This window comes from Motacilla alba, chromosome 3, assembly GCF_015832195.1.
Source record: "Motacilla alba alba isolate MOTALB_02 chromosome 3, Motacilla_alba_V1.0_pri, whole genome shotgun sequence".
NCBI lineage: Eukaryota > Metazoa > Chordata > Aves > Passeriformes > Motacillidae > Motacilla > Motacilla alba.
In genome coordinates, this window is record NC_052018.1 from 98,913,920 (window position 1) to 98,932,084 (window position 18,165).

At 40.1% G+C, this 18,165-nt stretch overlaps 1 protein-coding gene across 3 annotated transcripts in view; it reads left to right on the top strand.

Annotated features, from left to right (window-relative positions):
• The window catches only part of VPS54 (VPS54 subunit of GARP complex), a 47,578-nt gene that overhangs the window by 16,664 nt on the left and 12,749 nt on the right, over window positions 1–18,165 (top strand). For all 3 annotated transcript variants that reach the window (XM_038130944.1, XM_038130945.1, XM_038130946.1), the window contains 10 exons: window positions 1,560–1,945; window positions 5,866–5,992; window positions 6,992–7,099; window positions 9,353–9,408; window positions 10,898–10,994; window positions 11,435–11,772; window positions 13,622–13,751; window positions 14,178–14,359; window positions 15,069–15,181; window positions 16,485–16,548. In XM_038130944.1, the coding sequence (XP_037986872.1) occupies window positions 1,560–1,945; window positions 5,866–5,992; window positions 6,992–7,099; window positions 9,353–9,408; window positions 10,898–10,994; window positions 11,435–11,772; window positions 13,622–13,751; window positions 14,178–14,359; window positions 15,069–15,181; window positions 16,485–16,548 (1,601 nt within the window). The remainder of the gene's footprint in view (window positions 1–1,559; window positions 1,946–5,865; window positions 5,993–6,991; window positions 7,100–9,352; window positions 9,409–10,897; window positions 10,995–11,434; window positions 11,773–13,621; window positions 13,752–14,177; window positions 14,360–15,068; window positions 15,182–16,484; window positions 16,549–18,165) is intronic.

Below are 18,165 nucleotides of genomic sequence, written 5' to 3' on the forward strand. Positions count from 1 at the left end.
AAAGGCTTCTTAGGAGTTTTTTGGGGCAGTTGCTGTCTGAAGATGAAAAAGCAGTGTCTGGCATATGCTGTGAAATTCCCAAAATGTGCCTGGAAGCAGCATGGACACTCAGAAAGGACTTGTGTTGAAGCAGACCCAGACCCTCACTGATGCAGAGGAGTGAAAACACTGCTTCATATGACTGAAATGAGCCCACATTTGTTGTTTTACTTTTTAAAGCCTCTGAAATGCACGAGGTTTACACTTACCGCATGTAAATATGCACCCTGCTGCCATAGTTGTCCCTAGCTCCAGGCACCATTTTCCAACGGGATTTTGAAAACCTTGTCATAAGCAAGATCTTTTATACTGCTGTTGATCTACTTCAAAAATTTTCTCATGGTGTTTTCTTCTTTACCTTCTCCCATGTGTTGCCCTACATTGGGACTGTAAGCTTTTTGTGGCAGGTGCTGTTTGCTCTGTTTGTTCTACCTTGTTTAGCATAGTGAAGGGACCTAGGGCATTGGTACAATCACATAAATAATTGTTTGTAATAGCCCTTTCTCTGATCCCTGTGTCAGAGTCTGTCTTGGCTTTCCCTGTGGCTAGGTGTGTCACAGCTGGTTGGTAGAGGATGCTTCTGATTAAATTAGGTGTGAATAAAAAGGTGGGTTTGCATATTGTATAAATCCCTAGTGTATCCGTGGGAAGCAGTATGAAAATAACTACAAGAAGCAGCCATTCTCCAGCTCATTTCCTTTCCATCTCTGGTTGGCCTTTTGGAATTCAGCAGGAGGTTTGAATGCTTGGCACCTCTGAGAAACCAGGTCATCTGAGTATTAACATTCAGATGGGCATCCTAAAGCCTCAGAACTTTGTGTTTGCATATTCAGCTTAAGCCAAAACACAGAGCTATTACAGTCAAAGAATCAGACCAGCGCAGTGGTCTGGTAACTGTTGGACATAGAGAATTTGAATTTCAGGTTCTGAACGTGTAGGTGTACTCTGTCTCTGGGAATTCCACAGTGCCAGCACACAAGAAATAGGCTTAGTACTAATTCCAGCTGGTTGGCAAAAGTACAGCTGCAGGCAGAGATACCCTGGAGATTTTTGTACAAAGAAGGTACTACAGCTTTTTAAATAAGCAGAGCCATTCTAGTCGTGTGTCATCAAAAAAAGTGGCTTCAACTGTAGCAGCTTCAGTGACCCAAATTTCATAGCTTATCTGCATGTATGTACTGTTGCTTGCAAGCCAGTATGCAGAGCTGTCTCCTGGTTATTGTCCATATTCTGTGGCCAGTGTGAAACCATGTGGTACAAAACTTGGGTATTTTAGATTTATTTGCTTTTCTAACTTTTTATTTTCAAGCAGGAAAGGCATCAAATCAGTCTTCCCTCAGTGATCTTGAGATAATTTAAGAAGAAGTTATTATACCACAACAACAAAGAGATTTAGCTTTTATTAGCAAAGTTTCCCCGTGATACAATGAGACAAATACTCTGAAAGTGTATTTGCATGGTGATAAAGCTTCCAGGTCATAACAATAATGTTGGTTTTTCCTCTTCCCTCATCTTCCCAGCTGAGCCATTATTTGGACATCGTGGAAGTCAATATTGCTCATCAGATTTCTCTCCGTTCAGAAGCATTTTTTCATGCAATGACCTCTCAGCATGAGTTGCAGGACTACCTCAGGAAAACCTCCCAGGCTGTAAAATTGCTTAGAGAGAAAATCTCTAAAATTGATAAAGTAATGTGTGAAGGATCACTTCGAGTTTTAAGACTGTCACTCACCAGAAATAACTGTATAAAAGCATACAATAAACTAAAGTTAATGGCTACTGTACACCAAACACAGCCCACAGTACAGTTGCTGCTCTCCACTTCGGAGTATGTTGGAGCTTTGGACTTAATAGCAACAACACAAGAGGTGTTACAGCAAGAGCTTCAAGGTATTCACAGTTTCCGGTAGGTAACCATGTAGGAAATACATAAAATGCAAGCAGAGCTGGAATGTGTTGAGCACATTATGTTGGCTGAAGGGATTTGTTCCAACTTTGTTCATTCATTTTTAGAGGACCTAATACAGAAGGTATAAAATATAAGTGTGGCATAAGCAGTGTGACTAATGCATTTGCCAGAAATGGGCTGGGTTTTTTTTGGAGTGGAATGAACTTTTGACATCTAAATGCTTTGTCCTCTGTTCTGGTTTACAGATGTTTTAGGGGTGCAGAGATTAGAGCAAAGCTGTGTCTGGACTTTCATCTTGCATGGCTTGTAGCTGAGAGGCGTTTTCGACATGGGGGTGTGCAATCCTCCTGCAGGCAGCACCCCAGGGATGGATCCTTGGGCTTGTGTCTTTAGTGGCTGACCTGGACTGGAGTTGTTAAAGGACCATGCAGGAATATTAACACAGTAGAATCCTTCTACCTGATGTAAAATAAGCTGTCATAAGATATAGATACTTTAAAATTGGTGCATGCAAAGCTGCCAGTGTGGCACGATGCTGGCAGAAGCAGTGCGTGGTTAAATCAGCTCCAAGGCTTGCATCAGCCAGCTGAGGAGCTGTGTGCTAAGTTTTCTGAGTTGATGCTGGTTGAGGGGTGCTTTATTGAGAGGTTATGTGGTTCCTGCAGCCCAGTGGTCCACAGCTTGCATAATGGAAACATGATTGCTGCTTGGTAGCTACAACATGAATGTTCAGAACTTTATATAGTTACTGCTCTTGTCCATCTCCTCTGTTAAGTACCCAACACATCTTCTAGCTAGTTTGGAAAAAACTCAAATTTTATGTAGAAGAGATCTCTGGAAAAAGTCCTAGACAAAGTAATAAAAATTAAAAAAAAAAATTAAAGAGCCAATAAATTATTGGGGTAAAGTTGCTGTAAGCGTTTTTGTTAAAAAACCTGGAAACAGACTGTGTAAAATGTGGAACTTGTCTCTCTTCAGATGCCTCAGTGCAGTTTGTCCTCTTTAGTGTTCCTGCTATCAACCACTTGATTCTGGTGCACAGCCCTTGACTGAGTCACCTTTGTATTGACCTGGTGACAAGTCAGTGCAGTTCTACAGCCCTGTGACAGCATCACTCAGAATCAGCTGTGTTTTGCAGCTGGGTAACCTGTGTGCTCTGTCAGCAGAGTGCCATTCTCTTGTCATTGATTGATTGACATGATGTCTGAAGAATGTGCCATTGTTTCAAAATTACCCTCAGGTGTGGAACATATTTAGATAATCATCTTGTCTGTAAAGAATAATTTCTATGAGTAAAGTTTAGCTGGTTGTTTTGGTAGTTACAGACAGTGATGTGTGTGAGAAATGTCCTCTCTGCTTTGGACAGTAAAGGCTCACAAACATGAGTTAAGAGCTACCTAAGTCATGTACCCCACCAGAAATGCAAGTGCAGTTGAGAAGCCCAGCACAGTTTCCAAATCTCACAGTGGCCTGTGTATATAGCTTTTGTGAAGAAATAATGTGCAGTGGAAAGATGGATAGAACTTCTCAGTAGAATGTTGTGTTTCTAAAAATAAATTAACTTTTAAAAAAATCTGAATTGGTGGCAAGCACATATTGTTCAGCTTTTCCCAAGAAATACCAAAGGTATCTTCTTGCTTTATTCTGAGCAAGAGTGATGCAGTTGTCAAGTGAGTTAAATACCCTATTTATTTTAACGAGATCCTTCTAAAGCAATAACAATTATTTTCTAAATAATTACTGTTTTTTAGTAAATATCTGATGCAAAAACTCCCAACATCTTGTTTTAGTATTGCCGTGGCAGCTTGTAGAATTTGGTGTTTTCAATTGAGTCATGTCAGAATCATTCAATATAAAGCAGTAAGAAAATGACTCAAATCATCAATTAATTTTTCCCTTGTCATACTGTATGCAGAGAAAAATGTAGTTTGTTTCTAGTTGTAGCAAAAAGTAAAAAAATCATAAAGGTTGTGTGAAGTAATACATCGGTGTCTTTAGTCTGGGTTAATGTCACTAATGACATGTGTCATTGTAACTGCTTGCTACTACTCCAGTAAAGAATTAAAGTTTTAGGGCTCTAACCTTTTCAAGTTCACCCTTTTAATTTTACAAAACAAAGCTGATGTGTTAACTAGCTTAAAAATCTGTGAAAACACTTTCTGCATTGTTTTCACGGTCCTTGTTGGGATGATGGAGATACAGTGATTTTGTTTGGTTGGCGGGGTGATTTGGTTTTGTATTTTGTGTTCTGGGTTTTTTTCCCCACAGGTATGCTGGCAAACCACACTTTTATAGTATTTTATTCAGTAAAAGCTGATGCATGGAAAAATAGTTCTCATTTGTGTATTTTAAAAGAAGCTTTACCCTGCAGTCATCATTTTCCATGATAGAGTTGTCATATTCAGTACTCATTGAAAGGATTTGATCTGTGAGCGTTGCCTGTTCAGAGATAATTACCAAGGTGTTTTTCTGGAGTGTGAATTAAGATTTGACTTGTTCCTGAATGTTTCAGGTTGGAGGGATTTTTGTGGCTGCTGGGGACTAGAACCTCTTGGACAAAGTGGTGAGGGCAGGTGCTGGTAGCTGTTGTTGGATATTTCCATTGCTGAGTTTTGAGAGGACAGGTTTTGGTGTGTTTCAGTGCAGTTCAGCACAGAAATAACGTACCAAGAAGCATCTTCATGCTTACCTCAGTAAGAGCCTTTGTGTTGTGGCTCCTAGTCCTGCAGTTTTGCAACTCCAGTTATTATAATCGTTGGGGTGTTTTCTTGTTGTGTTTGTTCTGAAATGCCCATGATGCAACTGGCTTGGATTTCTGTTTAAATTAGATATTAAATTTGCTGGCTATTTTTGCTTAAATTAGGTATTTTAAATATGTCTGCTTTGTCCATTCCAGTGAATTATTGAACAATTTCAAAAGCAGGTACATCCTTGGTCATCTTGAAATTAAAATAAATAAGATCATCTGCTCAACTCAGATACAGCAAGATTCCTGGACTTCAGCTCAGTGCTGGCTATGTGGGTTTCTGCAAGGAGAAGGAACCAAGAGTCATAAGTTTATGACAGCAGAGGATCCAGCTGCACCAGCACTGAATGAATGCCATGTTCATCCCCCCCATTTTGTATCTAGACTTATCTAAAATATCACAGCTCCACTTAATTCTCATTTGCAAAGTGTCTGTGTTTGTTTGTTTTTGTTAAAGAAAAAGGCAGTCTGATTTTACTGATACTTGTTCCCAGCTGTTAGTGGAAGTTGAAAAGCCTGGAGTGTTTGACATCTCTGAAGTTCACACTTTTAAAGGGCAGTTGATATTTCTGATGTGAGAAATTCCCTTGTGCTTCTGTATGGCAACAGTCTGCAAAATATGGTCTAAAATCTCCCATACTTGGGAATAGTATTTTTCATTTAGAGTAGCATAAAAAAAGGCAAATTTTAAAACTCCTGTGTGTTCTCTGAAAGCCATCCTGTCATGTGACTTTAATCTGTGATCACATCAAAAGTTCAAATGTTTGAATTAGAAAAACTTGTGGGCTGATGATCTGAGGAACTCAACAATCAAAAGAAGTATTCCTTCTTTGTAACACCTTTATGCTGACAGGCAGTGAGTATTCTTAGTTCTGGCTCACCTCATTGGGCAGAGAGGTACTTGGCGCCTTCCAAAAAAAGAAAAAAGCCCTACTTCCATATTTTATCCTCTGTCAATGTTCAAGTCCATATGTTTTGGTGTAAGGTGACAGTGGCTCTGAAAAATGCATGATTTCAGCTGCTGTGAAGAGTGAAAGATTGGAGCCTCCCATTAAGCCAGCATTGATTGCATGGAATTTTCCTCCTGGGTGGTTATTTTCTTCAACTGTGAACTAATGATTTGTTTTCAGGTTGATTATTTAGCTCATATCTCAATGGTTGTTTTTCTTAGGCATCTTGGCTCACAGCTTTGTGAATTGGAAAAGCTGATAGATAAAATGATGATTGCAGAGTTTTCAACTTATGCTCGCAATGATTTAAATAGACCCCTAGAAGATGATTGCCAGATTCTAGAAGAGGTATGTCTGTTATTGAAATAAACTGTCTCATGAATATGTTTGCATCTTTAACATACTTAATTAGCACCAACTAATTCACTCAGGTCTCTAGTAGCAACACTATAGACTATTTATCTTCTCATCCACACCTCTCCCTGCCCATTTATTTTTGCGCTTGATAAGATTAAATAATTCTAATTAAACTCTGAACTGCAATCGAGGCCCACTTTATTTTTTCAAAATAATCAGTTCTCTTTTCTGTGATTAAATGTACACTGAGTTCACTTCATGAACCTAAGCATGTAAGTGGAAAAGAACATGGACTCTGATCTACTTGGTTGTAAAATTTAAGTTTTGGCAATGAAAGCTGATATTTGCATGTTGTTCTCATTCTGTCTCCCTGTGCTTTTATGGGTGCTTATACCAAGCATATGCCTGCCCTGAATGCATGCTTCATTCACAGTATATATAGATACATATTGCTCATTCCTCTGAAGATCATAAACATACAAAGATTAGGCTATTGTGGTTGCTTTGTAGCCCAGGAAAGATTTTTCTGGATTTTGCCTGTAGGGCTCTTTATTAATTGCTGGAGCCTATGACCTGTTCAGCCTTGTTTAATCCACTTCATGAGACGTAGTGGTTGGCAGTAGCACTGCTCTCCTTTCTGCCCTGTGGTTCCTTGCCCTCTGTGCTGCAGCGTGCCAGCCTCTCACTCGGGCTGTGCTTAGTGTCAGTCTTGTTCGTATAAGGAAACTCACTCATGGTTAGAAATATCCACAGGTTTAAGCACTTGTGAATGAGCCCAGTTGAGGAATTGGCAGGAAAAGTGGTGGGAGGAAGAGAATCAGCTGGTATTTCCACAGGGAGCTTTTTTTGTATAGGCAAAGCTTGGCATTAGTCCTAAATGCTGTTCACTGTGCTTGATACATGAGCTGTCTTACTGCTGTGCAATTTCTTAAAATTGTTTCTTGTCTTCACCTTGATGTGTATTTTTTTAATTTTCTTTTTTCTTGATAGGAGAGACTTGTATCTCTAGTATTTGGACTTCTAAAACAAAGGAAGCTAAATTTTTATGAAATATATGGAGATGAAATGATTAATACTGCGAAGAATATAATTAAACAGGTAAGACAAACATTTCTAATGTACCTGACAAGCTTTTCTCTACCCCTTGCAAATAATTTTTTTGGTCATTAATAACAGCTCTGATAAAGTTTTTTGGTGGCTGATGGTCTCTCAGTTAGAGCAGCTGAGCTTGCAGACACTTAAGGGCTCCCTGAAGCACAGAGGTCTTTACAGAATAACTTTTGGAAGGTGTAGGTCACATAAGCTCCCTGTTTTTTGTGTAAAATTAACATTGTTGTGAACTTCCCTTTCTCTTAACACGTGGCTCTCTGAAATAGTAGAGTTGTGTCATGGCACTACATTTCATTAAAACCCACAACAAAACAAACACTCCAAAACCACGCTAAAAACCTCTCCTTCCCAACACACTGAAAAACCCTGGAGTTCTTGGTGTAAACACATAAAGGAGAATCAAAGAGCTTACCAGTTTAAACAAATGAATTCCCTGCAAATGATACAGAAAATATTTCTTGCCTTAATGGTAACACAGACCTAGAACAGGCACATGATAAAAGGTTGGAAAATATCCTTGCCTATTTCTGAGAGAGCAAGGTGAAGTAATGGAGAAGGTAGAAGTGCTTAACTTAAAAAAAAAACTTAAATTAAGCCCCACATCTTTTCTGCATTGGTGTGGTGGTTTGCCATTTAGGGCAGAGTGTTTCAAGTCAAAAAACCTTATTGATAAAACCAGCTAAATCAATAATTGGACAAAATTCAGATTCTTGCTTTGGGGGAAATACGTTGGGTAATTTTGATAGTGACATGAAGACTAGACTTTTGTTTGCAAACAGATCTCAAGCTGAGCTTAGGTGGTGTGTGTGGTACTTTCAGTTTTACTCATCTTGTTTATTTTCCCACATATGTAAGAATACTGTGTAAGAATGGGTGTTTTTTTCCTAGAGATAAGTGATTTTTTGGAGTTATGCTCTGATGTGCTATGAACTCCCTCTGATTTGTATCTCAAAGGCTGAGAGATAGGTGCTGACTTGGGCATCTCCTGTCCTCATAGGATAGTCTGCAGTTCGCAGCTGCATTGTGAGCTGGGTTGGGAACCTAGTTTTTAAAAGTTTGGATTTGGTTTTTTAATACTGTTATTTGAAGGTTTTTGTTTTAAGCCAGACTTGGCTGTTCCAATCCCTTTCACATTTCATCTCCATGGTTCTGTTGGTCTGGCTGTACAAGGTGGATAGACCCATATTGCTAGTAAATAATAAAAAAAAAAGAATTAATGAATAACCTCAAGATAAAGCTGTTCATCTGCCTGGCAGATGAACCCAGTCTCCATTGGGTTTTCACTTGTTCTCAGTCTCAAAATGCTTTTCCCATTCTGCTGGGAAAATTTAGGTTGGTTTAAGAGGTTTCCCCTCTGGTTAATAGTAGACAATGTTTAATCAAATTCCAGTGTAGATTTCTGTTCAATAAGGAAAATAGGCAGGATTTGTGTAGTTCCTGTGTGGTTTGTGCAATACTTTTGTATGGTGGCCCATTGTCTCAACTCTTAGGGGTACTTTTCCTCAATAAAGGAAACTCTTTTCTTGCCACGCCTCAAATGTGCTTCCTCTTCAAATGCATTGCTGGGCTGTTTTGGTCAGTGAATTTTAGTAGGTTTTTGTTGCCAGGCAAGTGTAAGAGCAGAGGTTTGTAAGCACTGAGCACACTCATAATTCAAGAACAAGGTTCTGTTCTTCTTCAGAAGCTTCTGTACTGACCACTATTATTCAGAACAGAGGTAAAACCCGTGTAGCTTGAGGTGGCAGCCCTCAGTCATCATTGGGATTGTACAAACTTGCTTAAAGGCAAAATGAGTTCACACTCTACTACTCATTTGTTCAGTTTATTGACTGGCATTTGGGAGAAAAACCTTTTTTCAGTGTGAGTGGAGTTGATTTGTACCTTGGGCTTACAAGTAATGGGAAAAGAGATGAATGAAATGGCTGTAGAACTGTAGATGTGTTTGGAATGAAAATTGATTGTACTGGAGACCTGAAAAAGCTGACCGGTTTTGTATGCACCAGTTGCTTTGGGGGGTTTCTTTTGTTTTTTTGCAGGGGGTTTTGATTGTTTTTTGGCTTTTTTTTGGTGTGTTTTTAGAGAAACAAGTTGTTAAGTGATACAAGTATCTCTTTCTTTTCTTATTTCACTTTTCCTTATTTAACTTGAGGATTAATGTGTTTGTTATGACACTCAGCAGTGGTTAGAAAGAAGCTAAGATCTTCTTTTGTTTTGTTTTTTTTCCCCCTTAAAATTTGACAGTGTGTGGTTAATACGGTATCGCAGATAGAAGAAATAGACACAGAAGTGGTTGTTAAGTAAGTATGCAGCCAGATTTTTATTGGTGGTGCTGGTGGGTGGGGATAGTATGATTTTTAGCATAGATAAATTTACTGTTACAATTTTTGCTTAAATTTCCCTATAATTAAGGATTATTCTTCTCTTGCATCTTAAGACTCTGCTTTTGTCCACCTCTGGGTGGATATTGTTTTACTTCTCATTCATATTCTAACGTTACCTTAAATTTACCTTTGAAATAAATACTAAAATTCTGTGAATCTCACTACGTGAAGCATGTATCTCTTGACTACATCTCTACTTGAAAGCATTCCCTGTTGCCATAATCTGGGACTTTATATTAAAACACGTCATGAGTTTAAGTTCTCCATAATCAAGAACAGGAGCTATTCAGAGAGGAGACCAGACAATTTTAGCCCTAGAAATGGTCCATCAGGAACCACACCAAGCCTATCAAAGGCCAGTGCCAGAGCAGAGATGGAGATGGAGCCAGACTCCTCTCAGAGTTTGCCCCAAGGGCAGTGGGCACAATGTAGAAGATGAGAAATTCCAGTTGAATCCTAGGGAGAATCTGTTCCCCAGCAGGCTGGTCAAACATTGGAACACAGGCCCAGAGAAGCTGTGGAATCTGTGTTCTGAGACATGGTCAGGCTTTGACTGACCCAGAGCAACCCCGTGTAGTTGGACCTGCCTTGAGCAGGGCTTGGCCGAGGCAGCTGCAGAGGCCCCAGCTCCGGGGGCCCCTGCCAGCTTCTGTGTTTTCTATGGCTTTATGATTCACTTGACTCACCAAAGTGTTACCCCAAGATGATAAAAATAGTCCAGCTGATAAAGCAAAGTGAGTTGCAAAACCTGCATGGAATTCATACCCAGATTGAGAAATGACTGGGCACAGGATCATTTTTACACACTGGATATTTGGTCACCATTCTCTAGTGTTTAGTCTTCTGCTCTTGGGTCCTAACTGTGTATTACAGGGTTTAATTTTTGTTCTGTCAATTATTTTTCTGCCCTTTTGCCACAAAATGCTGACTTGTACTTAAGTAGCAGAAGTGGTCTCATTGCTATGCCTTGCAAATTGAGCCTTTAAATGGGCTTAATAACACAGCTTTTTTAACGCTAGAAAAATATTTTCATGTAGGGTTTTTTTGTGATTTTTTTTTTTTCCTCCCCTGTGGTTTGTGAAAATGTTATTAACCCCATCCCTTGTTGGTAACACATACTTATTCTAGGGAAGAGAACATTATGCCCAGGAAAGAACTGAAGGGTAAATGTGAAGCTTTCATTTTCTGATAGTATGATCTAATCCTGTATCCCTCCTTCCCCTCTCCACTTGCATTGTGTTGATCATGACTACTGTTTAGGTGGTGTCTGTTGCTTGCCAGGTAAAAGTCTACACAGTTTTCCTTATATTTGCAATTCCATTTAAAGCTTGTTTTCTTTTTCGTTATGTGCCAGTAGGCATCATGGTCAGCAAACGCTGTTTGCTGAATACTGCTCTTTTTTTAGGCTTGCAGACCAGATGAGGATGATGAATTTTCTTCAGTGGTTTGATTTACTGAAGAATATTTTTTCAAAATTCACTATCTTCCTCAAGAGAGTAAAGGTAAGACATTCATCTCCAAAGAGCTTCATGTGGTTCAGGCATGAAAGGGAATGAGGTTGCTTTTCCATCTGAAGTCTTAAGATGTTGGTTTTGCTTGTAGAGTTCAAACTTCTGATTGAAAGGAGATGTGCATATTGGCATCCAGGGCAAAAATGATTAGTGCTAACAAAGAGAGCAGTGACAAAGAGATAATACCTCTTTTGCTCTATTACTTCTATTCTAAGCTTCTAGGGATTAGGACAGGACTTTTGTACGTGTTAAATTGCTCCAAATGAGGTTTCTTTCACCTATCTCAGAAACATCAAATATTGGTTGCCATCATTCAAGTGGGTCTGCCTCTAAATACTAATTGCACAACAAAGAAAATCTCTTTCTAGCACAAGCTTATGGCACTGGGTTTTGGGGTGTTTTTTTGTAATAAAAGTTATATTTCATTCTAGGCAACGTTAAATACTATCCGTAGCGTGGTTTTCTTGGTTCTAGACAAGAACCAAAAAAACAGAGACGTGGAGGACACGTTACAGAAGAACTCTGCTAAGGAGAGCATGGTGGACAGTGAGGTGGCCTACCTGACCCACGAGGGGATGTTCATCAGCGACGCCTTCGGCGACGGGGAGCTCCCGGCCGCAGCATCCGACTCAGCCTCCCAGAGGAACACCTCCCCCAACAGCGAGCCCTGCAGCAGCGACTCCGTCTCAGAGCCCGAGTGCACCACCGACTCCTCATCCAGCAAGGAGCACACATCCTCTTCTGTCACTCCAGGAGGAGTAGAGATGATGTGAGTGAACACCCTGCCTGTCTCCGCCTGGCAGCGTGGCCGGAACGAGGGGTGAGGTGCAGGCGGTTGTTTCTGGTCACACAGTACAAAAATGACTTTGGAGGAATGTGCTTTTTAGGTAGGTGAAGTGTAGTGGCTCTCCCCCTAGAGACTGCCATCAGAGTGCACTGTTATATTTGCCTATTTTTCACCTCCATATGTAGTGGTACAGGGACTGATTTATGTCACTTCTTCCAGAAAAGAGGCCCTTCTCCATTAGTTTTTTTGGGGAGGCCACTTGTGTAGAGAGCAGGAGAGATGCGAGTTGCTGAAAGACAGATTGTTTGTTATTGTTTGCCTTTAGCAGGCAGAAGCATTTCTGTTCCCTGCCCATGTTTCCTACAGTTATTTTTCCTGGGTTTTTTTTTTTTTTGTTTGCTTGGTGGAATACACCTTGATAAATTCTAGAGAAAAATCTTGTTTTTCATCACCTATTTGACTTGCATAAATAAATAAATAAATCTCAGTGCTTTGCTTACATAGGCAGTGCTACCCTGAGGTGCTCCAGTCTCCGGAGTTCCAAGCTTCTGGCATCCTTTTATGCACCCCTTACTTGTGGCTTCAAGTTGGAGCTGTCTTTTGAATAGAACCAGGCATAATGTGTGTGGGACTCAGACATGAACCACTTCAAAAGCCAGCATATCTGGATACAGAGTTATATGAAGCAAAACTGAAATACCACTTGTTACCCTTCTGAGAGATGGAAGACAGCAAGTGGCCTGCTTTTGCTGCTTGGTCCTTGAGTATCTGTACTTATGTGTTGAAACAGCTGTTAGTTTTGACAGAGACCTTCCCCACCTGACAATACTGGCTGACGGAGATAGATTTTAAATAAATACGCTGTGCATAAAACACAGGCTTTTGTATGTCTGAACATCTGTAGTGTGCTGGAGGAGAAATTAAATGTGAAGAGAAGTCTGGGGTTACATGGAAGAGCAGGAAAAGGGAAGGGGGGTTGGATCCAAACTAGTCTGGAGCACTTTGCCAAGTTCGCTAAGAATACACCATCCAGCTAGAGCTTCTGCGGAGTAGAGTTGTTTCTGAGGCTGGTTACATAACTTTGTTCTAAAATGAACTTACTTCATCACTCTTCTGGTTTTGTTTGCAGCTTTGCTCTGTGTTTGGAGCAGGCTAGTAAAAATGCACAGAACAATGTCGGCCCAGTTGCTGCTCTGTAGTGTCCTGAGTTCTCTTCTGTCGTGCTGTCAGTCCTTGGGCTGGCCCAGACGATTGTGATCTTCACTAATGACATGAACCATGAACAGCAGAGGTGTACTAAGTGCTGGCCTCGGAACAGTAGACAAGTCATACAAGGTCTTTTAAAAAGCACCGCCTTAAGAGCCTATAGTCAAAAGAGGTAATAGAATGTCAGCCTGTAGATTAAGGCTGTGGGGAGTGCAGAGTATTTATTTTAGGCCACACACTTGCATCGGAAGAAAAGTGCTGTGTTTTCTTTGTCATATGCTTGTGATGCTGAAGTCTCATAGGAGCTAGGTAAACTTTAACTCAGTAAATTGTTAATTACATTTATTGTATCAGTAATGGCTATATCATGTTTACTCTTATACCATTAATAGCAGTTAGAATGCAAAATCAATAAAAAGGAAAAGGATGTGCTGTTAATGCATTTTCTTGCTATGAAAGGCTGACAGGACTGTGACATCAGCTTAGAAGATCCCATTTGTATAAAGTTACTTTGGTGATTAACTGGTTGCATTTGACACTTGCTGCAAGGCTTTTTCCTTCTGTGTGCAAAAATACTGTTTGCTCCACAAACTGATGCTCAGCCAGCTGGTTCTGTCATTTGTAGGATCGGCGAGGACATGAAACTGACTGACCTGGAGCTGGTCAGGCTGGCAAACAATATCCAAGAGTTACTTTATAGTGCCTCTGATATCTGCCACGATCGCTCAGTCAAGTTCCTCATGGCAAGAGCAAAGGTGAGGAGCTTGGGTCAGAACAAGGTGGTGCCTCATGCTTGGTGAGCATTTGCTTCCAGGTTACTGCTTTGATGAGGGTTCTGAAGTGGCATCCATGAAATGAAGCTGTTCTTGCTGCCACAGGCTCTGTGGTAATGCTCAAGCACACCAGTGTTAACATGAATCATTGCAAGGCAGTGTTGGTTTCCTCTACCTATTTCTTTTTCTTTTTAATATTCTGATTGTCTTTCATGCTTCATGCAGAGAAAGCTTGTCTGTGACAAGGTAGCAGCTTGCAGTGCAGTCTATTCTGTCTGTTACCTGTAGGGTTAAATAATATGCCTCTTCAAACTGTGGTAGCCCTCAGACATGCTGACTAGTTATTTCTGTATGTCTCTGGATTTTTGTGGTGGTACGTCTCCTTACAGTGGTTTTCTTTGCATGCAGGATGGCTTCCTAGAGAAGCTGAATTCCAGCGAGTTCGTTACTCTTTCTCGCTTGATGGAAGGCTTTATCTTGGATACTGAGCAGATCTGTGGCAGGAAAAGCATGTCCTTGAGAGGAGCTCTTCAGAGTCAAGCCAATAGATTTGTGAATAGGTTTCATGAGGAGAGGAAGACAAAGCTAAGGTACCTCTGGGTGGACAATATTTGTGTTCTTCTGTGAACAATTTTATGTATCATATGCCAGCCGAACACAATATTTTGTTGCCTAGAACATCAGTAAGCTTGTTATACTTAAAAGTAGGGGGTGAAAAAACTGTATTAAACCCCAGTTATTTCCAGTTGGTTTAGACTTTACTGTTTTCATAACTTGATTGCTTCAAACTGGTTTGTTCTACAGTTACCTAAATAAGAACAGTAATGGCTACAGAAAGTACACAAAACTAGCTTTGAAGAGCAGGATTGCTCTGTTTCAGGGGTTTAAGAATAATTCACTTTCAGCTGTTTTCTAACAAAAAAACCCCAAACCCAAACCTCTTGGAGAAACAGCCTGGCCAGTAAGTCTGTTTGCTCTTCATCCATCAAAAGCTGTTAAAATTCCAGTATTTATCCATTATTTCATTGGCAGTGATCTTATAAATACCTTTATTGCCTGGTGTAGTTTTTAGTCCCCTATGACAGATTGAATGAATGAATTGTGAGATCTCTAGACCAGCACAGTGTTGTTCTGTTTTGCTGCTGACAATTGTTGGGCACCTCCTTCTCATGAAGATGACTGACATAACATCCTGAGCCAGTGGTTTTTGTTAAAGTTGTTTCTCAGCATTACAGGCAAGAGAAGTGTCAAGACAAGGTATTTCTTTCTCAGCCTCCTCTCTTTTGTGTTTGTAACCAGCCTGCTTTTGGACAATGAGCGCTGGAAGCAAGCTGAAGTTCCTGCCGAGTTTCAGGACCTCGTTGATTCGGTGTCAGATGGCAGAATTTCTCTCCCTGAAAAAAAACCAACAGGTGTGTGTCTTGCAGTCCTGCTGTGAAATGAATTTATTGTCTGCAGATTCTGCTGTTGAATGTTGATGGACATATTCTGATGACACGCTGGATCTGTTTGCTTGCTGTCCTTTGCGGGGATGGGAAGAAAGTTGATAGCTGTTCTCTTATCTTTATTTTTTTTCTGTTACTGGTGTGGAACTATCTTGTGCTGAAAGATTATCTGTTCATTTTTTGGAAACACCCAGAAGTGTTAGCACAGGGAGTGAGCTGCCTTTTTATACAAATATTCCCAGTGTAGAGGCTTGCAGCCTCTGCACAAATTCAGTCTTTTCCCACAAAGTACCACTGAGGAATTGCAAGGGACTGAGGAGCACATGCATGTGCTCAACCCTCCTTGTGTGAAACAAAGCCTGCTCCTTCCCACTACTTCATCTGCCAGTTCAAATGAAAGGCAGCATGCCATGTGGCTGCTCATGGAAGGGAAAAGTCATGTTCATTCAATTATTTACCTTGCCACAGAAACCTCATTTGACCTCAGAAAAGTCACTTTTTCCTCCTTCTACCCCACTTCCCTATGTGCACAGTGGGAATGCTTAATATGTTCTTACCTTGTGGGGTTACCTATCCGATATTGCAGTGATAGGGGGGAAGTGAATAACCAGAAAAGGATGAAAGCATGCCAGAGAGGGGGAGAAAAATGGCAAGCGATTAGAAGGAAGAAAATACAGTGATGTCATGGTGGAGAAAACCTGATCTCCCAGAAGGAACATAGCAGATAACAGAGAGTGTATTAAAGCAATAATCACTCCAGTTATGGAACATGACACCAAAATATGTTTATCAGCCATTGCTCATAAAATAACCTCCTGCAGCCTCCTTCAAGTAGATAATTTAGCATGAAAAACTGCATCAGTAAGTGCTTCTGTTATGAAGCCTGAGGAAAAAGTGACTCAAAGCTAAAATATTAATATACACAGCAAATCACTTGAGAATGTATAGTAGAAAACCTAGTGGCTTTTTCTGCATGTCTTCTATTTGTAACCTGTTGTATTTGGAGTTTTTAAGTCCATAATGACTGTGGGACTATAAGATTTTTTTGATCTAAAATCATAACAGATAATGAAGTAACTTTGTGGGTCATAAAAATTTTGATGGGTAATCGCTATTTAATAAATACTGTAAAAGAGAGAAGTGCTTGCTACAAAAATTGTGGGTTTTTTTTCAAACCTTATCAAGTAAACACTGCATTTTTATAAACAGCATTTTTTGCACTTGTTTTTAGTTCAACTCACTCTTTTTCCTGTCTTACTAAAATATCTAGCAACTGAAGAAAGAAAGCCAGCTGAATTCCTTATTGTTGAAGGACAAAAATATGCAACAGTTGGGTAAGATGCACTCTTCTTTTAGCAGTGGGTTAGTTGGCAAGAACTTTGGAGTAGAACTGTGATGAATGCTAACAACTTTAGCAATCTTATTTAAACTACAAATCCCTCTCCTTTCACAGACTAGTTTCTCTTTGGTTCCCAACAGTTACAAAACACTACAAGCTCTTCGCCACATTAGAATGCCATTTTTTCTCTGAGTGGCTAGGTTCTAGTTTATAATTTTATTTGAATGGTTTTTTCCAATTATTTCATGAAAACACATACCTGAAAATACAGGTTTGTGTTCTGAGCCCATTGTTATTTCTTGCAATCTAGGCTATCTGTGGCAAAAATTGTCGGCTCTTAGAGTAGTTTGGGATGAGAGAGACTTCTAAAGATCATCTTGTCCTGCAGTGAGCAGGGGCACCTTGCACTTGCTCAGGACCCTGACCAACTCAGCCTTGAATGTTTCCAGGGGTGGGACATCCACCACCTCTCTGGGCAGTCTGTACCAATGTTTTACCGTTGTTGTAAAAAATTTCTTCCTTGTGTCTAGTGTGAATCTACCCTGCTTTACTTTAAAACTGTTTGTTGCTCCTTGTCCTGTCACAGTTTGTCCCTGTCTTTCCTATAAGCCCCTGTAAGTACTGAAAGGCTGCAATAAGGTCTCCCCAGAGCCCTCTTCTCTCCAGGCTGGACAGCTCCAAAATACCTGAGTCCACCACTGAATGGTTGCTTATCTTATTCAGAATAAGATACGGGCATATCAGAAGCTGCATATGCTATTTCTTAGTGTCCTGGCTGATTTGAATTGGAAAGTGGTTTCTTAAAGCTGGTTATATCAGAGACATTTTAAAATGTATGATACTCACTTACTTCTTTCATTTAAAAGCATGCTGTGTTTCCAGAGACTGTGAGGCTTAAGCATTAATTATGCATGAGAGTGTTTTTGGAGAGGGAGTAAAGCTTGGAAGATCTCACTCCCCAGAGTTCTAACATCAATTTTTACCAAACTTAAAAGGTGTGATGTACAGAATGTCTTGGACCAGCTGTCATTTTATGAGTTGCTTCATGATGATGTGTCATTGTTCAATTGGAAACAGAATCTGATGGCTGAGAACTTCTGTGCCAGGCAAATGATATCACTGCTGAAGAGCATTTCAGGTCGAGTAGGAGCATTGCTCTAAAGGATAAAATTTGCTTAATATATGATGTGTTTGATAATATACCTCTGCTCACTTGAAGCTTGTTATATTTAGCTCTGTGAAGCAAGTGGGAGCTTCAGAGTGCAAATATTTGTTTCATTCCTACACACTTCTACATCCAGTTGCATTGCATCTAATCAAATAAAATGCATTCATCACAAATGCCTCGTGTTCACAAAACATTCTCCAGGTGTTTATTTTCAGTTGACTTGTCATCTTTTTGCACTCTACTGCCTTAAAGAAGAAAGAGTTTTAACTTTCTGAAATTTTAAAATATCTACTCTGAACTCTGAATTTGATCTTGCGTCAATTTCCCTGCCTTCTGTGCATTTGAATTCTAAGGAGCATGCTTGCTCTATGGGGAGCCTTCTTAATTCCATCCAGTAGCTCCCAAATTCCCCAGTGCTTGCTGACTTCAGGAGGAATTACAGGT